The sequence below is a fragment of the Acyrthosiphon pisum genome, chromosome A1 (assembly GCF_005508785.2).
Source record: "Acyrthosiphon pisum isolate AL4f chromosome A1, pea_aphid_22Mar2018_4r6ur, whole genome shotgun sequence".
NCBI lineage: Eukaryota > Metazoa > Arthropoda > Insecta > Hemiptera > Aphididae > Acyrthosiphon > Acyrthosiphon pisum.
The window spans coordinates 126,365,167-126,386,238 of NC_042494.1; the positions used below are offsets into that span (position 1 = coordinate 126,365,167).

The 21,072-nt window shown below is 33.9% G+C and overlaps 1 protein-coding gene across 5 annotated transcripts in view; it reads left to right on the forward strand.

Moving 5' to 3' along the window:
• Positions 1-21,072, forward strand: part of LOC100162728 (WD repeat-containing protein 47) — a 57,062-nt gene that overhangs the window by 24,318 nt on the left and 11,672 nt on the right. For 4 of the 5 annotated variants that reach the window (XM_001949897.5, XM_016802012.2, XM_008181826.2 and 1 more), the window contains one exon: positions 18,453-18,700. In XM_001949897.5, the coding sequence (XP_001949932.2) occupies positions 18,453-18,700 (248 nt within the window). Of the gene's footprint in view, positions 1-6,274; positions 7,004-18,452; positions 18,701-21,072 lie in introns of those variants that run through there. The other variant, XM_008181827.3, reaches the window with a different exon arrangement.

Consider the following 21,072-nt stretch of genomic DNA (forward strand, 5'->3'; position numbering starts at 1 on the left):
AGTGGACTAACATTCCGCGGGTAACCCCGTACCACTCCATTCTGCTCATCTAAACTTTGAATATTTATACTTTAACTCATAAACTACTTGCCCCAAATTCGATTTTTATGTATCAAAATACTAAGAAAAATATTCTGCTTTGGAATATAAAATTAAAACCCTATGTTGTTATTCAAAAAAGTAAAAAACTTAAAAAATTATAAGGATAAAAAATATTTAAAAATATAATTTTTTAAGAAAAACGTTGTTTTATAAGCGACTTGAAACTATGTAAAAAAATATTTTCAAAAAAATTTACACTTTTTGAAATAATGAGTGTTGTTTGATAAAAGAATCACCGGTATATATATAATCACGCAAAAAAACAGTTAAATAGTTTCCATTATTTTTAATGAAATATGAATATAGTTGTTGGTTAGACACTGAAATGTATAAGAGAGACAACTTTTACTAAATTTACTATATTAATAAAGATATAGACAAATTCTCTTTATGATAAAAGATTTTGTCCTACCACGTTTTCGAGCACGAAATTTGCTACGATATTCTACTTTGAAGGTTGTGTCTTGTACCTAATTTGAGGGCGAGACTGTTTTTGACCAAAAACGTACCCTTTCCTTTTCGGCCAAAACAAAAAGTTCAAAAATAATAAATATTATATAATTTAGATCTTTATGTTACACTTATAGACAATTATTAAATATATATTTTATATTTTAGTTGTATATAAAATATATTTAAATAAATAATAATAATTTTACTATAATATATAATATTGTTGTCGATAATCAATATTGTGTTGTCATATAATTTTTTCATCAATTAATATAATATATTTAATAATTATTGACAACAATTTCATATTACCTATTATAATTATTTTTATAATAGGTAATATCAGGGAATAAAGGCGATCTTAAACGAATAACAAGTAAGAAATAATCCAACCCAACATATTTAGGAATAAAACTAGACAGAACATTAACATACAGAGAACATCTAACCAATGTGGCAGCAAAGATATTAAAGGTCGAAACAGTATGATAAATAAGCTGGCTCAGATGCTAACACAGATATCCTATCTGCACTCACCCTCTCCTACTCGGTAGCTGAGTACTGTGCATTAGTATCGCTTAACAGTTCACACACAAATAAAATAGACACCCAACTAAATGCAACGATGAGGACAATTTCCGGAACAATTAAGTCAACAATTAAGTACTGAGCAACATAGCGCCACCTCACCTCCAAAGGTACAGATCCCTAGTCCGAAAATATATAAATCATGATTCAAATAAAAGCTTATATATACTAATGGTCTAAGTTGCCAGGCTTAAGCTCATTAAAAAAAAAAAAAAAAAAAATGTTTAATAATGTTCTATAAGTATAACATAAAGATCTAAAGTATATATAATATTAACTATTATTGAACTTTGTTTTGGCCGAAAAGGGAAGGGTACCGATTTAGTCAAAAACGGTGAGGCTCAAATTTAATCTAGTTAATACTTAAAAGTGCATGTTAAAAGTAGGAAATTCTTAATACTATTTTCTTAACAATTTGAATAAACTATATAGAAAAAATACGAGAATATTAAATTTACGCATTACCAGTTTTTAACAAAATCGATCTTGTTTTTTGTTGAAATTCAGAAAGGATTTACCCCATAGATGATTAATACACTGTTGATTTTATTTAAATAATTTAATACTTATATACGCATATAATAAAGTTTAGATCTAGAAGTCTAAAGTATGTTTACATAATATTATATGATTTTTAAATTGGTGTTTAAATGAAATGGATTATTGAAATAAAACTTATTAAGTTGTCTTTAATTTTGCCATTTAAGTTAAACATTTATTTTATTTTATTAGTATAATAGACTATAGATGGTGTTTAGTGAAAAATGGTTGAATTTTTGTACCATTTGTCCAATATTGAAAATTGTTATTATTTTTATGTCACGAACAACGTAAATTATCGAATAGTTTCACGAAATTAATCTGGGCCGTATATCATTATTGCTATATACGGTTGGTTATAGTTCTTGATCGTCTGTTATATCAACCAACTTGAATATTGTATATATAACAATTATTTTAATTACGACCAAGTAACGTGTTTATTAATTTTTAGATGATAACAGTGTACTTAATATTTTTTATACTTTGTATACATTTATAATATTTTAGTTATAATGGGGCTATAGGAGTAGTCTATAGGAGTAGTCTATAGGATTATGCATGTGGATTGTATAGCATACAATCTTTTACTTAGTACAGACGTACTAGTTGAACCGTTATCACATGGGTTCCGTTTTTAAGATGAATTATAACATACCTACCTGAGTATCTATTATATAATCAAATAGTATGTAGATCGATTCGTCCAGCGCGTATGAGAAAAGGAACATTAAGAAACACACCTCTGCGCTTGTCGAGCACGTCGATCGCGTTAAAACGAGAGAGCTCATTGTCCTGTGGTGAAGTTTTACACTTACGCCACGAGATATGGGATATACCTACCTATATAATATTTATTAGGTATAGTTAAAATTGTACTGCGGTGGACGCGATCGGTTGGTCTTGCAACTTTTCCTCGTTACGCCGCAGCCGTGTGGTTGTCACACTCCAAATATCATCTCGCGTCGTAAATTAAACGGCGAGTCTTTTTCTTTTCAAGCTCCTCTGGGTCGCGGTTAACACTAGTTATATTTGACTATTATTATGTGCACTATAGTCTCGTACAATTTTCATTATTCACAGCTGTAGCGATCAGGCTTCATCAACTACCGTTGTCTTACAATATAATAATTTAATGTTAAAGACAATAAATGCGTATGTGGATACTTGAGTGTACCTACTGTATTTATTGGCTATTATAATGCGAATAGTTAGTTTAATATTTAACAATAACAATAATCATGAAATTGAAATAATATTATAATAATAATAATAATAAGTACTGTTGTATAGTAAATTTGAATACCCTACAGTGATCGCATGTTTAGCTAAATGAGTCAAGAGAATCCAAAAACTAAACATTAAAACATAACTTAACCCTCATAAAAACAATAATAATAAATTAACTTCATCTTTGCAGCAGATATACAAATAACGTATACAGTAATAATAAAAAAATCGGGTAAGAACGACATGAAACTACTAATAATGTTAATTAGTTTTCTTTCGATTGTCTAATAGTTATAACTCATAGGTCGAATGGTTTATGAGAGTCTTGTTACAATCTCAGCACTTATAATTGTTTTATGACCACTGCAGTGGTGCAAATAGGCCAAATCTCACAGGAAGCTTCAGTCCCCTGATATTTTGTCTTCTAAATAGTATAAACCTGTAGAAAAGTCAGGAAAAATATTTTAAGTGTGCATGCGTATTAATGTATAGTATGCTGCTCGAGTAATATTTGAGGGGTCTTGTTAAGATTGGTGGGGATCTAAGTCCCCCGTTTGTATTACTGTTTGAGCACTTTCCTGAGATAGGTATATACCTACTGCTGATGACAAAAATATTAATAGACCATATACTTGATAATAATGTGCGTTTGAGCATTTCGATATATGTGCATATTATGACTAAGTTGAATCCACAGCTTAGGTGTGACAAGTTTCCAAATCCTGTTGGTCCATAATATGTTTCCCATAAAGTGGACATAGTGTTTTCTTCGTTTGATTGTAGTATCAATAGTATATGTAATTGAGCAATATTCCTTTAAGTTTGTAAAGTATTTTTTAATGGAATATATCTCTACTCTTTTATAACTTAACCTAAATTACTAGATATAATTGTAAACACGAGCACGCATTACGATTACATACAAAACGTCAAAACGCATAACGTGGTGGTGCATCGATTATGCATGTATTATATTATTTACTTAACATACACACATATATTATATATATTATAGGTACTATAGTTAGACCCGGGTCCGTAGACCGTAGTTTATATTATGTTAATAATTAACATAACGATATAATTGTTATTCGTAATTTTCTCTTTCGTAACTGCTCTGGTGTAATACCCACGCTGTCTTCTTGTAAATTGTATATCAATTCAATTATTCGTGCCAAGTAAACATACAGCGGAATAGAACACATATATATACGCATAAACGCATAATACTATAATAGTCATTAGTAGAAAGTATAATATTATGTTATAAGCTCGTCGAAGTCTCGTGATTAAATTGTGTTATAAGACGGATTAATTTTCTATGACGATCAAATAATATCGAACTAATTACATCCAACAGTCGATGGATTATTATTTATTTATTTTTACGACTCAACCGCTGAACGGCTGAACTGACAACAATTTCACATATGTAATCAAATAAATACTTATATCGGAATGTCAAAAAAAAATAAAAAACTGTGCACCTAACCGTGGTTTTGAAGAAACAAAATAATTTTCATTAAAAATCATAAAATCTGTTATTAAACAGTTATACATTTAATGAGTTTATAATATTTGTATTCATCATCAAAATTACAGTAATATTCAAAACTTATAAAAATTTACTATTTTTTTTATCGTAATTTATTATTACTGATTCGCGTTAAATGTGCGATATACTTTATATAATGCGTTATGAATCGTTTTGACAAATACGCGCATTTGTTATTTAATTTTGTCACCTGAGTATTCCTATTACTTTTTTTTGTAATTTCAAATACTGTCATTTGTCAGTGAAATCAAAATTCTATATCTACATCATTTTTCTCCATAGATAATATAGTATTCAATCGACTAAAAGGAATATAGTTGCAGTGTCCTAAATAGAACCGCGTGTGTTGATTTTTAATTATAAAATACATGCCATACTATTGATCTACCATTGATAAATATATCATGTATATATATATTATATTGTACTGCATCAGTTATCGTTTACGGTAAATTATTGTTTTACTGGAAAAACGACGTCATCGTCGCTGGAGGAGGTCGTCTCCGGCACACGATAGAGTGGTCTTGAAATATAATAATATATAATTTACCCGCAGAAAAATACGAAATTCGATTATATGTGACTAGTCGTTTGGAAAACTTGTGACACACACAAATCAGTTGTGACGGCTGACGGGTTAAGAAAATTACTGGAAACAAGATAAAGAAGCTGTAGACGTCACACATAATATATACTACCCATAGCACCTACTATTTGTTTATATTGTTATGTGTATTGTATATGGGTATATCAGGATTACGAAAACAACTGACAATGTCACTTAAACTATTTGGTAGTACAATAATATTTTATACCATTACCACAAACCAGTACTTTAGGTTTTCCCTCCAAATAAAACAATTTTATTTCGGTAGTATCGCACTTATACTTATGACATAAATAATTATCTGTTTAATATAAGAACTTTGAAGAGAGCTAAAACTGCTTGTACCAATTAGAAAAAATCTGCACCGGAACCATTACGCAGTTTGACATCTTCAAAAGACTCCCAATAACTGTTAACATTTTAGAAATATAGTTGGGAACAAATCAAATTAAAAAAAGAGGGGTATACTTCTTACCTATATTCATTAAAAGTGTACACTTCATGCATTCAATATAATTATGAAATATACATTATACAATATACATTATGAACATTGCCTATATTATAGGCAATGTTCATAATGTAGGAACTTACTTATATGCACCTAATGTTGAATAGTACTTTTTACGTTATATTGATGTAGCGGTTATATAAACCTATGTACCTATATTGCGGGTAATTGAAATTCTAACGATAACTTTTTTTTTTAAACATAATGGCTAATCAATAAAGTTTTAATACCTTGTTCTGGAAAAAAAGATTATTGTCGAGTTGTATAAGAAACTGAATAATTTAATGGTTCGGTAAAATCGAATGTACCAATTGTGGGCCATCTAAACCATGTTGTCAAAGGGCCATTTAAGCCAACTATTGATTCGTTCAATGTTTATTGATTATGTGTACACCATCTGGCATAATATAATTCATTAGATATTTAAATTAAAATATTTGCCACCCGTAAACAGCCCGTTGAGAAATACACGTTTCATCCGTATATATATACAAGCAGTAAAGTGCCTTTGAGTCCGGAAACATATTTGACACTGAAGACAAGCGGCCATAACCATAAGACAAGTAAATCCAGCCGGCGTGTAAGCGGGGTTTTCCCCACTCGCCGCGTCATGACAGTGAAGGAGGCGGTAGGGGGCCACGGCGGCGACAGGTTGGCGTGCACGTCGTCGCGCGCGCGTACACATCCGTTCAGTCGCTATTATATTGCATTCAGTTCAGTGCGTTCAGTTCGCACCATGAGGCGCGCGTGGCCTCCCGTTTACCGTCCGCCGCCCCAACAGAAAGTCGTCTCGGCCGCTGCGATGTCGCAGATGCAGTCACCGACGACGGCAGCCGCTACGCGTTACCGACGGGAATCCGTTGCGGCCGCTGCCGCAGCGGGAGCGTGTTTCGTCATCGCCGCGCCGTGTTCGTGCAGTCCGCCGTTGACTGTCCGAAACCAACAACAGTATTCGGCGTACCATCAACACCGTGGACCGCCGCCGCCTTTACCCGCACGGAACGGCTGCCCGTACCGCTGTTGCGTGGATGGCCGTCCGCAAAAGTCGTCTTCCCATCCAGCGGTAACGCGGTCACCATTGCAGCGGCCACATCAACAGCAGCACAAACATGTCCAACAACAACAACAACAACCACACCACCAACAACAACAACTACATTCGCAGCGGCGGTGTGCGTACGTCAGGCCCCGGCCGTCCAGATCGCTCGAAAACCTTCTCCGGGTCGTTGAACTTGATGATCCCGCAGCGGTGGCCGACCACCGTGGTGTTTACGAAAAGAGTTGTCACTACGGGAATCCCAGACGCAAGATGAAGGCGACCGGTAAAGAGAACAGGCACGCGTGGAAGCGCAGGTCGATGGAGAGCCTTCTGTCGGCCCGCGATGTCACCGCCAAAAACTTTGAATTCTTCCATCACGTAAGAAGAACAAACTGCACGCGTAATATACGTACATTTTATACATAAACATGCCCCTCCTTGTACATTTCAACGATAAAGTAATATTATTATAACATATTTTAGTCAATGACGTGGCGAACTTGAAATTTTACAGAGGAAAGTCTAATATTCCACCCACTTACCCAAAACCCGATTAAGTCATTTACCGCTATATCTTTAACTTTAGGTACCTATAAATTCTGAAATACTATAGTTAATACTAAACTATTATTCATTGGCTATTGCGCCCACCCATCATCCCTTAAAAAACTCGAAGGCGACCCCCCCCCCCCCCCTTTGCTTCGCCACTGTCACTGTAGGTCATAATACCTAAGTTTTTGGTTTTTTGTCTTTAAATAAACATTTTACCATTAAATATATGGAATTTTATAAAGTTTTGGCATAATATGTTTGTCCTCGAATAAGAATCATATACGTCCTTAAACCTATTTATAATCTAAAATATTGTTGTCGTCAATTGGTCAAAGAAATATATTTGGCCACATGTCATAGTATGATATTTATTGTTGTTATACTTAATGGTACTAATATTTAATATTGATGAGTTAAGAATTTTCTTATTTCGAGTATTAAATTTCCATCACTAGTAATTTGGCTTGATTAACGTGCTATGGTTTTACTAATATTCACGAGTGAAATTTTCGTAGAAAATATCTTTAATAAATACCTATATAGGTAAAATCTATTTGCATTTTTGTGTTTGTTTAGGAGCGTCCTATTACAACTTTGCTTAGTGATATCTACGAATCGCTTCATAACGATAAAAATAATTTTTATTTAGAACCATATGTAAATCATAATATTAATTGAAAATATATCAATTAACACGGTAAACGCATGTTATGTGTTATAATTTATCAAAAGTAATATAAACTATTGTAAACAATTTATTTTTAAAAGCTATTTGTCATGTTTGAAAGTTTGAAAATTGTTTTTCAACTTATTCTTATCAGATCTCCTCGAGCTATAGTTATGCGATGGAAGGCTATTAGTGATATGCCGCGTTATATCACGCCTGATATATTTTCAATTCCTTAGATCAGTGATTTTTTCTACGGACGAATAATGTTTAAGTTTATATAAAAATTCTATAGATTTATTTGAGAGTAGCGCTATATTAAAAATTATTTAGCATTAAATATAGTATGTAATAATTAGTTTTGGATTCCTTGTGACACAAAATAAAAGGATGTTTTATTTTCACTTAAATTATAGTTTTAAAGTTATCTGTAATTACATATTGTTCATTTTAGCATATTTTTATTACGTAATATTTTAAGATATTTTATTTTTTTGCATTTCATATGCATATTTTACATTTTTATATTGCGTATAAATCTGGGCCTTAATATGATTTTTTTAATACATTCCGTCTATCGTAGTCATTTGACAATAAATTGGTTCTCTATACAATTATACCCAATAATAATAAATGATTTTCTGTCACAAATCGTAAATTGTTCGTTATATGTAATATTTTCATTTCAAAGATATAATATTACACAGTTTTCCGTGACATTGCGAATTTATATAAACGTATTATCCCGTTTAATTCATTTCCGTATGCTTCGTATTATCGTTTGAATTTGGTATTAACGAGCCGTAAAAGTGGGATGTGATATGTTAACTTATTGTATCGTCCACCGTGCACGCTTAACCGTATTTTTATGAAAATGTTTTTACCCGACACTAATTGTTTCTTTTTCTTTTAAAAAATGTCACCATTATTTTCAATCACTTTCATTTCAAGTCGACGATAATCGTGTATGACTGTTATTGACCGTATGCATGTTGTAGTATACGGTATACCTATTTATTTAATTATTAATTGTCGACGGATTCTTTAAACTTTTTTAATATCGTATAGTCAGGTGATGATCGGAGACATTCACAAATAATAAAATTATTACCTTGGCCATGCTGCAAATAAATAGATAATTGCATGGCGTTTACTTACAACTTATTTTATTCTTTTAACGTTTAATTGTTCAAAAATTATACCGATTCCAATTCGTTTAATAATATTAATTATTTTTAGGTAGGTATTACTAATTATTTTTATTCTAATTATTTTATTACCTTTTATAATAACCATATGTGAATCTTATATTGATCCGTTCTACTTTAGCTTAGAATTATATTATATTATAATAAAATATTACGAGATAGTACACGCATGTATCATAATCTAAGGACTCCTGATATTCTAGGCTATATTTTGTCTTTAGTCCCGCCGAATTCATACCTTACTTAATTTTACCGTTGTCGGCCACGATATCATAATGCTGCATATCTGTAGTAGGTACACGCGATATTTTATATATATTTATGTCTTTACCAATTTTGATATATTTAATAACACGAAGCAATGCAATGCAACTAAATTTGTTTTTATCGCGTGACTATATTTTACCAAGGTTTCACCTAGATTTTCTCAACCTATATATTATACATAATACCAGTAATTCACAACGTGGGTGCTAGTGCCCCCTTGTGGGTGTTTTTAATTTTGAGGGGATGGAGGGTGCTAAGAAGGGAAATTGTTCGTAATTTATTTTTTTTAGCTGTGTAACTATACTGTATAACTATTAACTATGCACAATAAAATAACAAATTTAATTTAATTTTCAAATACAAAATGTAGTCAAGAAAAAAAGGGTTGGTAAATACCACATTGGGTATGTACAGTTAATTTTAAATAATGGTTGTAAAGTTGCTTGTATTAGTCGCTCTTCCTATAAGAACTATGTGAGCGATATAGGTCAGCGTTTCCAAAATGTGGTCCACTAGGGGTCCCTAGGGTCCGTATGTATATGCCGAAGGGGGTCCGAGAATTGTTATTATTTATTATTGTTAGATTAGGTTATTTTATTACGGGGTCCGCAAAAATTTTTACTATATTCTAAGGGGTCCGGCAGAGGAATATTTGGGAAACGCATAGGTGACTGATGTGTATCATCCTACTTTGATACAAGCCGCGGTTAGCCTCGGGATAAACGGGCGGTGCGTTACGTCGGGTGATTCCAGAGGCTGGTCCGAGACTAGTTTCGATGAAATGTCATCGCACTCCACATCACTATGTACGTACTGGCGCGAAACGATTCTATCGAAAACCGTAGTGAATTTAACGGTGGCAGTGTAACGGACGGAAAATATGGCGTTTACTCGATCGCTGCGTATGTATATATAAAATACAAATATGTGACCCTGGTTATGGAAAACGTGGTGATGGTCGACGGTTCCTTGTGAAATGGAAGGACCCCGGGATTTATAGACATCATTGTGGAATTTGTGGACGGACGTATTAGTAAAGTTCTTTCCTAAACTTATCCGGGAAATCCGGTGAGGTTCTAAATCATCTGGTCCAATCGAGATAGTGTATTTCTTGGTGACCTCCGACCCAAATGTCTTCAATACTCGTGGCTAGCGGGTAACCATGATATTTTCCGTCGGGTGGTCTTATAAAACGTTGTCGTGCCCTTTACCCGCTTCATACATAATTTTCGGTAGTTCACATAAGTCGCCGAGTGCCGGCACATATATTCAAATGTTGATATGTACCTAATGTAACTGTAGTCTGTAATGCTGTGGACATCAAAGGATGTTATTGGTTATGAATTACGATTGTTGCGTAAGTGTGTCCGACTTCACACAAGCAGGTGTCCTAAATAAATCCACAACATATGTTGCGTCAAGATGATTTATCAATAATTTAATAAAAATATCCTTATTTGATATAAATTATATGGTTACCTATGTATAAGTTTATACTGTACATACTACATAGGTATACTACGATTACTACCTACCGCGGCAAGAAATATATTTTACCTAACCTTTGATGTAATATTATGTTACATATAGGTAATACGTATATTAATTTATTATAATATTATATGATTATTATAAGCTATTTACAACATACGAAAAATTGTTCATATAAAGTTTTTGTATAAAATATAGTATGTCCAAATTCAGATTCATTCTTCATGCAATCGTGCATTAGCATTTTTCCACCGCATATAAATACTTTCTGTAATTCTGCGTATACAGTTGTCTATTTCTAATACATATTATTACTTACCCATATATAATAAATATGTTTGCGCATAAAACAAGTTTTCCGTACATTATCGAAAACCATTCTGGTATATACACTACTGATGAGTGACTATGTCGACGACATGAGTGACCCGAGCACTTTCGCTGTTGTCTTAGGCTCTTAAAGGTTGCTGTGCGTAAGACAAATTCTTTAAAACCGGAGTAAATGATTTTATGTATAAATAAAAAAATAGAAAAAAACAGTGCACGCGGATTAAAAAAAAAAAGAATGACAATGTTGGTTTTCACTTTTGGAAACTTGTTTTTGTTACACACATACTCAATATATTGTATACGTACTATACTACCCGTCGTGCCTGTCTGCTGCAGCGTCTAGGTGTAAGTACACATATAGCTTTTATTAAACGCGTAAAACGTTCCTGGTGGAAACAAATCGTTACAGATAAGGGGAATAGAAGAAAGGTCAAGTCTCAATATTATATTATATACCTACTTGGCGTTACGCGTTTGAAAGCGATTCGATTATTCACTTACATTTCCATTTCATATATTATATAGAAATCATATGCCTGCCGCCTGGGTAATATTATTACTATCTTATATATATTATATAGTCGTGTATATGTAGGTGAAACATAGACAATATGAAGTATGTTCTGTATGCGTGCTGTCACCAAGGTCGGGCTGTTCTGCTGTATACAGTATACTATAGTGTGTGCATACAAGTTTTCGCGCAGACGAACAATAATATTAACGACAGCAGGGTGTTATTATGAAAATTGGCTTTTAGTGACAAAAATTAATATAATTGAAGTAGAAATCAGGTTAAAAACTGGTTGATCGTTAAAACGTTTTGATTTTAGTCTGTATCGACGGGTTTTTATAACCCTATTAGAATGTGTTAATAAGAAAGAAACGTCTTCGCACTTCTAAAAAAAAATTACATTAATACAAAGAGATCCCATTTGAATGCCTATACGATCATTATTTTGAAAAGTTTTAACTTATTATATTTATATTTTTACATAACTATATTATTACAAAACAACATTGTTTTTACACTTGTAAGTTTTTACTCTTTTGAATGATTTTTTAAAATTAAATTTTAAAATATGCTGTAATAATCAATAAATCTTACATTGTGCATTTATAAGAGGAGAAAATATTTTCGGGCGCTAACCACTTTTAAATTCAAAATCCAGACGCAGCGAAAACAAATTTTTATTGAATTAGATTTATTTTATTTTCTTTCCGAACACATATACCTATGCAAATACATAAGGTCGCGCTGAGTGCTGGTTATTAACATAAAACTAGATTAAAATGGTAAAATTAATTTTCTTATTAATTTTTTTTTTTTTTAAGAATTCAATATGGAATTAGTAAATGCTTTTAACAATATTTTTTTTTCACTAAAATGTACTAACCTATATTACAAGTACTATACACAAATAGAAGAATAATTTATTATTATGTTACTCTTACTAAAAATACTGTATAAATCAGTCATATCAGTCATATCTATTTTTTAATAATACAAATTTACTCAGCAGTATATTAATATTACCTACATTAGGTACTAAATTATATTTATGCTACAAAGTATAAATACAAATCTACCGAATTAACTTAGAATTTTTTAGAAAGTTTTAATAATCATCTTATACACATTTTTTTATGTATACCTATATAGCTTGTAGTCTTCTCAAGAGGTAATTATGATTAACGCTATTATTTTCTTAAATATGTTAATATTTCTTATGTTTATTACTACCTAGTATATTATATCTACATTACATAGTATTATGTAGGAATTTAAATAGCAAATATTAAATGTGATATTATAACAATTAACAAACTGTTGTTAAAAAATGTAATTAAAAATACATTTAAGCAACGTGAGTACAATTCTAACAAATTATTGAGAAATAAAACTTTTAACATACGAGTTACGACTACCTAGCAGGATTGCTGCGTACCTATTACATTGAACCGTTATAAAATTTGCAGGGTGTGAGCTGACGATAATATAAAACAATGTAGTGCACTTAAATTATACTGTGTGCTCTGGCGCCAAATTCAATTTTTCATACACGTTGATTTAACCAACTAATTTCAATATGTATTCAATAATTTATAATTCAAACATAATATTACCCCATTATAAAATATATTTATCTTTTCTTCTTTATTAAATGTATTCGGTAGATGCCTGTACCGTACAAGCATTGATTGTATTATACGTGCATATATTAACGGCAAAATGTGGTGTTGAATCTTATTTTTTCTTAATTTTAAATAATATAATCGGTGCCTTTTCGGTTTAAGTACAATAAGAGTATAACTTAATAAGCTAATAGCACACTGTTGTCACTTAAGACTGTTGCCCAAGAACAAAAATCCAAAGAGAAAATCTGAAGAGAAAACTTCAACAAGAACAATGTCCTTGGCCACCATATGACGGGGTCATACTTACAAATAAGACGACATATGAGGCCTTCCGAACATTTGCTCGGGAGAGCCTCAAGCAAAGAACAGATCGATGATCCAAAGATCGCCCTGCGGTCTGGGCGGTATAAGAATAGGTCCGCAGTCTTGCCCGCTTGTCGTAAGAGGCGACTAAAGGGAGGGCCAGCCGGGGCCGGCGTCTGGGACGCGGTCACACCGAAACCTTCGGGGACTAGGGTGTCGGACGCGGACACACCGAAACCTTCGGGGACTAGGGTGTCGGACGCGGACACACCGAAACCTTCGGGGACTAGGGTGTCGGAGGTTTTGACAGCGACCTCGAGAAGAGCGTGTCGATCACTTCGGTGATGCCTCGGGGAGGCGTAGCAAAGGCTACCGAGCCTAACTCGGGGGTAGCGGCCACCGCGCCGTGGCGATCGCCGCTGGTAAGGGCCTACCAAGAGCCCGTGGTACACGGACCCAAATCTTGGAAGGATCACAGCCGAGGCTTCGGCCGACGAAGCTCGGTCCGACCATCCAACCAATGATGGGCCCACTGAAAGGGGGCGAGAAAGGTACTTCGGGATGTGGGGAAGCCCCACGGTGCTGAGCAATTGGCTTCGTGCCCCCATACGACGGTCCCGCACCAATAGATGCGTGGCCATCGGCGGTTTGGTTTCGGAGTGGCTGTTAGCAGGAGCTAACCATGTGGTTAAAAGACCAAGCTCGGTCTAGGGAAAGGCTGCCGAGTGAGTATCTCCTTAGCGCCCACCCAGCCTACCGGTAGGGCTATATGCACCGGAGGTTGCCCGTGACCAAAAACGGGAAGCAATGAGGATAGCTTGCGACCCGACCAGGGTGGCGAAGGGCACGTGTACGCCTCAGCCAATGGTGCGGGCGCACTCTCTCCCGACTTCGGTGGGGGCGGGTGTGCGCCCGGTGCTCGTGGTCCACAGACGACGCGCGGCCGGCATGCCGACCGTGAACCTCCGCGGCTCTTGACTAGCGCACAGCGCTAATATAAGGTCCGTGGTTGTAGCCGAGAGGCACCAAAACCCAGGAATATACATGTTGTCACTTAGCTAAAAAAGCATCCGATTGGTGACATTTCCTTTTTTATTTTTATTTATTCGTTTAAATTTATATTAGTAAAAGTCTACACCATTTGCACTTTAAGTATCATAGAGGATTACCGAGAATTTCATTGATCGCTAGATCTAAATTAAAAATATTAGGTCTGCCTAAATTTTTTCGCTGCCTTGATCATCTAATTCTTTAATTGACAAAACTTATCGTAAATTGTTTGTTTATTGGCTATTGAACTAAACAGAAAGTTTTTGGTATGCGCATCGAGCGCATATACTAAATTCGTTCTAAATCTTCCGCTTTTCACGTGCATATATATATATATATTCACCTATACATGTATATTTCGTAAATTAAATACATTTTCATAGCTTGATTTAAGACATAAAATACTTTTAATAAACGCGTTTACATAATTAGTACACGGCATGCAATTAGTAAATCATTATTTATTCAGCATTCTTAATTTCTTATCAATTTTTAGTATTACCGTGACCGTGACTGAGAAAGTCTACTTTAACAAGCTAAATAAGTATACCAACAGTTGCAAAGCTGACGTATTTTCGAAAATTCGGTATCGAAATATGATAATATCATAGTATAGTTGTATACGCATGTAAGCAAATTAATTAATATTAAAAACAAATTAAAAATCTTATTCTTCCCCGTGGTGGTGTAAAAAAGTGTGGAAGGTATGTTTCCCCCCGTAGCAGCGTCTAATCGCAAAGTGACGGCCACTGACAGCCGTGCTGTTCCACTGCAGCGAACACTATATTATGTATTATTGTTTGTAGCTTGTACTATAATAAAATATACATGTCTTTGAATAAAATGCAGCCCATGCCGGTTGTCGATGACTACAAATGCAATGTATACTGTATTAATATGATTGTGTTATAATATCCACTATATCGGTGTTTAGTCGTTCGACACTTTATGTTATTATTATTATTTTGTTATCATCATTAATACACTCGTAGATACTATATTTATAGTCATGCATTGACACTTTTAGCGTCTTCCGCATAAATAAAACGCATTGGAATACGTGCATGTTTGGCTATAGTATGTAGAACACGTCGTCGCCGTCGATTTGTTTTTACGGTTGACCGACTTGTACACGCAGTGGTTTACGATGGTCAGATATTTTTTTTTATTATTATTTATTAAAAATGAAAGAGTCGCTCTTGAAACGATACGAGTATATTATATATACCTATATTTACTATAGAAAATTGGGTCGTCAAGTTGTTTTCAATAAACGCCTAGGTATCTGCATAGGCAGGTACATAATATTATTATAATTTATAATACATACATTGGTGATCAGGGGGCATGTAAGTGCGAAGCCAGCTACAGTGGTCTCGCCGGTTCGACCTAGCAGTTCCGTGAACAGTGAACACAAATTAGGTATCAATATTATAATTTCATAATTTGTTCTTATACCTTGCGGGATGCGTATATTTAAAACAGTCGACTCACGCGGACCCGGAATTGTAAGTATATTATATTATAATCGATGGCCACACACGCTTTATATCTGCAGTATTTTATTTAGAAAATATAATATCTACATAATATAATATATCGGCTACCCAGCAAAACCTCGTAAGTCGTAATTTGAAAAAAAAAATTTTCTTTTATTAGATGCACTGTACATTTCCGCATGTTTTGATATCATAATATCATTGTTTTTCCCCCTATTTTCATAAGATATCGTTCAAAAACAAATGCTCATATCCTATATTATCAATGTAAACACGTCACAGTTTTTTGCTGTTCATGAACAATTTGATAAAAGTGACTTACGAGGTTTTGCTGGGTAGCCGACGATATTATACCTAATAGGATTCCGATAATATTATAAAAAATGTACATTCCTTAGCACCTTAGATATACTAAGGTGCTAACCTCATATCAGCGTGAGAGACTGTGTTTACGGTGGTGGAGTACTCCCCTCAAATGTGCTATCGTAATTCGTAAACCATAAAAATCATTCTATAAATTAAATCATTATGATCACTCAATCGGAAAATAATTAGATAGGGGCACGTTAAAATACCGGAAAAATAAATTGGGGTACATTTATACCAGTAATAGGTACTTACTTTGAATTGTCTTTTTTGTTTTCAAATATTACTATTAAGTAAAAAATGTTAAATTTATGTAACAGTTTTATTTATGTAGTTTTACAGTATTCACATAACTCATTATTTTTTTTTCTATTGACATAAGTGCAATTGTTGAGCTTGCTCCTTCAAAAAATTAACTTGCTCTTTACTGCTTCTCCTCCCCCCCCCCCCCCCCCCCCAGGAAAAAAATTCTGGCGCCTTCCCTGACCAGCAGTACTCCTGTGTCTCCCCATCCCAACGCATCAAGGAAGCACTGCGATAGTATTAACGGCTTTGCTAAACACCCCGCGCGTACAGTATTATATATTTTCACACAAATGCGTACATATACTTATAGGTGCGTAACTATATGGTATACGAATCGTCGACGTTTCGGTTCAAAAGCGATTTTCACGCATAACACGCCGACGGTCACAACTGTTTTATTTATATATTTTATATATAATATATATATATATATAACGTAGCCGCGTAGGTGTGTGCATTGTACATTGCACCGTATAGAATCGTACGCGGTTTTGGTGCGATCGGACTAGAAACTCGCGGTACCGTGACCGACGCTGAGGACCAACCCCGTCGTTCGGTCGAGTGTGTAACAGTCATCGTGGCCCCGGGCTCACGGCGTCATTGTTTTCAAATACTAAATATAATACGAAATAAAATACGATATTATACTCTACGGGTATAAATTATATTTTTATAGACAATAATGCACGACGTGGTATTGTACTATATTGTTCTCATCGCAGCGCTTCGCCGCTACCTACGTGATATTATAATATCATAATCGTATGTATCGTATGATTTGACGTATATACAATAATATTGAAACAATAACCGCGAATCGTCGGGGGTGAAGTATGTAGGGTGATGGATGAATGGATTGATAATGAATAATTCCTATTTCCTTATAGTCTATAATATCAGTATTTTTCAGACTCCATTCAGATGATCGTTTTCAATTATGGAAATCGAAATGTATATTGTAATACCAAATGGCTATAATAATAATGATTATAGTCTAGTAGGTACATCATGATAATAATCTAATTTTGGCGCGAGTGACACGCGAGTATAGTGAAATGTTATGCTCGTATAATAGTTTAGCCTCATCAATCGAGTGTAATAACTAATAACTACTTTTAAGTGTTACGACCAAATTTTACATATCATATATATTTATACATATTAGAAAACGAATTCAAATTAAAGTCCATGCATTTAGAGCTATACGTATTATTAAGGATTTCATATTGATATATTGCAGTAATAGTATAGATTATCTAAATTAGGTAACGTTCTTAGCACAGACACATAATAGACAGCCAACTTAGCTATAATGTCTAAGTCGGTAAAATGGCAGTCTTCTCTAACCAAATTTATCAATGACGTTCGCATTTACAATTTTTTCATTTAAATTGTGAATTAACTGATAAGAAAAGCGGACCATTTTCCGGGGTTCAAAACATTACTTTGCAGCGCGGCTATAGCTGGACGTCGGCTGTCTATTGTATTATATATACATGTAGTTATCATAAAGTATTTGTCGTGTTTACGTTATCAATATAATACATAGGTATCTATGAAACAAAGTATATATACTTATATAATATTATGGTTATCGCTCGTAATGATAGCGTTTTCGTATAATTTATAATTTGGCGTTTCTATCGTTTCAGCCGACGTCGACGGCGGCCATCGGCAGCACCAAGACGGCCGGAGCCAACCACACCGGCGATGGATTACTGGATGGCAGTGCATATAACAGCGACCAAAACGGCAAGCCCAGGTTCATAGCGGTTACCCGGTTAGAGGACGTGCAGGCGGTCCGGTGCGCGGAGTTCCACCCACACGGTTCCGTGTACGCGGTCGGATCCAATTCCAAAACGCTCCGGATATGCGCTTATCCCAAAGTGACGGATATCAGGTCAGTAAATCTCTTTCTCTATCCAACTCACCTAATCGTTCTCACTTCTTCTATCGAGAGATAAATATAAATATGGATAACTCACGTTAGCCTCTGACACGCACTCGTCATTATAATCGCCGCCGTTCGTTTATGCGTATTTTATCCTCTTTCTCTATCTCCTCTCTCCGCTCTATCTATCTATCCATCAATATTATACATCTAGTATACATATTATATATACCTACCTATCTTCCGAGAGCATCATTTGACACGCGCCGCCGTCAAACCATTGCCGCGGTATCGATTACCATTATATATTATTATATTACTATTATACAGGTATACATTATTATTATCGTACTAAGTTTATTAATTTAATTTCTCCGGAATCACCGCTGTTGTTATATTGTTACCTAGGACCACTTATATATTATATACCTACTCACAAAGAAATCGGAAACAATTATTGTAACTCTGCTTTCACAAAAGTATACAAAAGTATTAAATATTTTCGAAATGCGCACTTTTCGATTGTAATATGCACACTACACTCAGTTTTTATACCAATACCTTATTTAATGCTGTACTGCTGTGGAAAATCTTTGGAGGACGGAAAGTTAAGAAGAATTTTTTAAATCGACTTACAATACATAAAATCATAATTTACTCATATCACATGTGCCTGCTTATAGGGCTATATATATATCGCTAGGTATTGCGATGGCGATACCTATTTTTCCTCCATCTTAGATACAAAAAATTGTGTCCTTAGCCCCCCATAGTTGTGCCAACCATAGGTGGCACTCGGCTCTAATTTTTTATTTTTTGGTTGTGATGGGGGGGGGGGGGGGGTAAAAAAAATGATTCACAATTTACTGACCCATTTAAAATAACAAATTTGCCCTCAATATTTTTTCTGAGGGAGGGGTCAATTTCCCTCTTGTGACCACCCTAATGCCGCCTATGTCCATCTACACCATATTATTGTTATAAGATATGGGTTAAAGGTATATAATTATGGTATATTTTCGTCAGTATAGAAAATTGGGTGTACCTAAACGTCCTAAACTAATGTATCGCTGCTGTTATTAAATCAGGCTCTTCGGTTTTCAATTATCTACTTATATCTGTATTCTGTATAATAGGTATGTGGTAAAATATTTAAATACACGATTATTGAGCTGAGTACCAAACGTGATATTATATTATTAAGCATGATCTGCTTACTAACTATATTTTGTTCTACATATATATACTATAAAGCACTCAAAAAAATAGTAGTGTTGTCATACCTTTATAGTGTTATACAAATTACAATATATGTTTATTTCTCTTTATACGTTTATCCTCGCTATTGTCTACGATGTTTTCGTAAACAACTTACAAGTAGCTGTAATATATACTGCACTTCTGCAGACTTTTTCAATAAATTTGACAAAACTTTTACTCGTTATTTATTGATGACACTATTCTTCCTTAACTTCGATTCAACTTAGCTAATATAGATCTTAATTTGTAAATACATTTGGCTCATAATCTTATAACTAATTTGGTTTTTAGTATCACCCGTGGATTTTAACTCTCAACAAATTTATTGTATAGTCAGTTTTTTTCTTATTTTTCGTAGAGTGTTAATTTAGAGGTTAATTTCGGTCGTTTCAAAGAATAAATTGATTTTTCGCACAACTTCAGACCTGCATGATCCATACCGTACTGCGTTTTATAGAAACGTCAACCGCAGGCGTTCAAATTCCGTGTTGGTTGATATTAGTTTCGTAACTCATAAGTTATAAGTAATATCAACATCATTGCGTGCATCAAATATAAATATTCGTTTACAATTCGTTTGGAAACTATATTAAAAAAAACCTTTCGGCACTCCGCAGCCTTCGAGAACCGAGAAATTACCAGCCACAAACTGCAAGTGTTTTTACAATAATAAAATATGTAGCGCATTGTACTGTGCTGTGCTGCACATTAGAGTTTATGATATTATTATTATTATTATGATTATTGTAATATTTTATATTGTTCGTACGCGGCGTGTGACCATTGCACAAGTTTTCGAATCACAAAACCCGTACAATCCTTCGTGTCTCGTGACTTATAAAATCAGAACTGGTACACTTTTCGTATACGCATGTATATTATATTATTATAGTGTAGGCAAACCAATTCGTTGAGAAATACAAAACGTACCTAATACCTATACAGATTACAGAGTCATATTAAAAAGGTATATTATAATATCGTATATATTATTAATTCGCATTCAGCATGACGCCTACAACGCGCAAACGGTGTTTATAAACATCGTATGTGTCTAATGTACCTATTATAATTTATAATTTATAATTTGAATAATTGCTTATAGCAGCTTGGATTCTTAT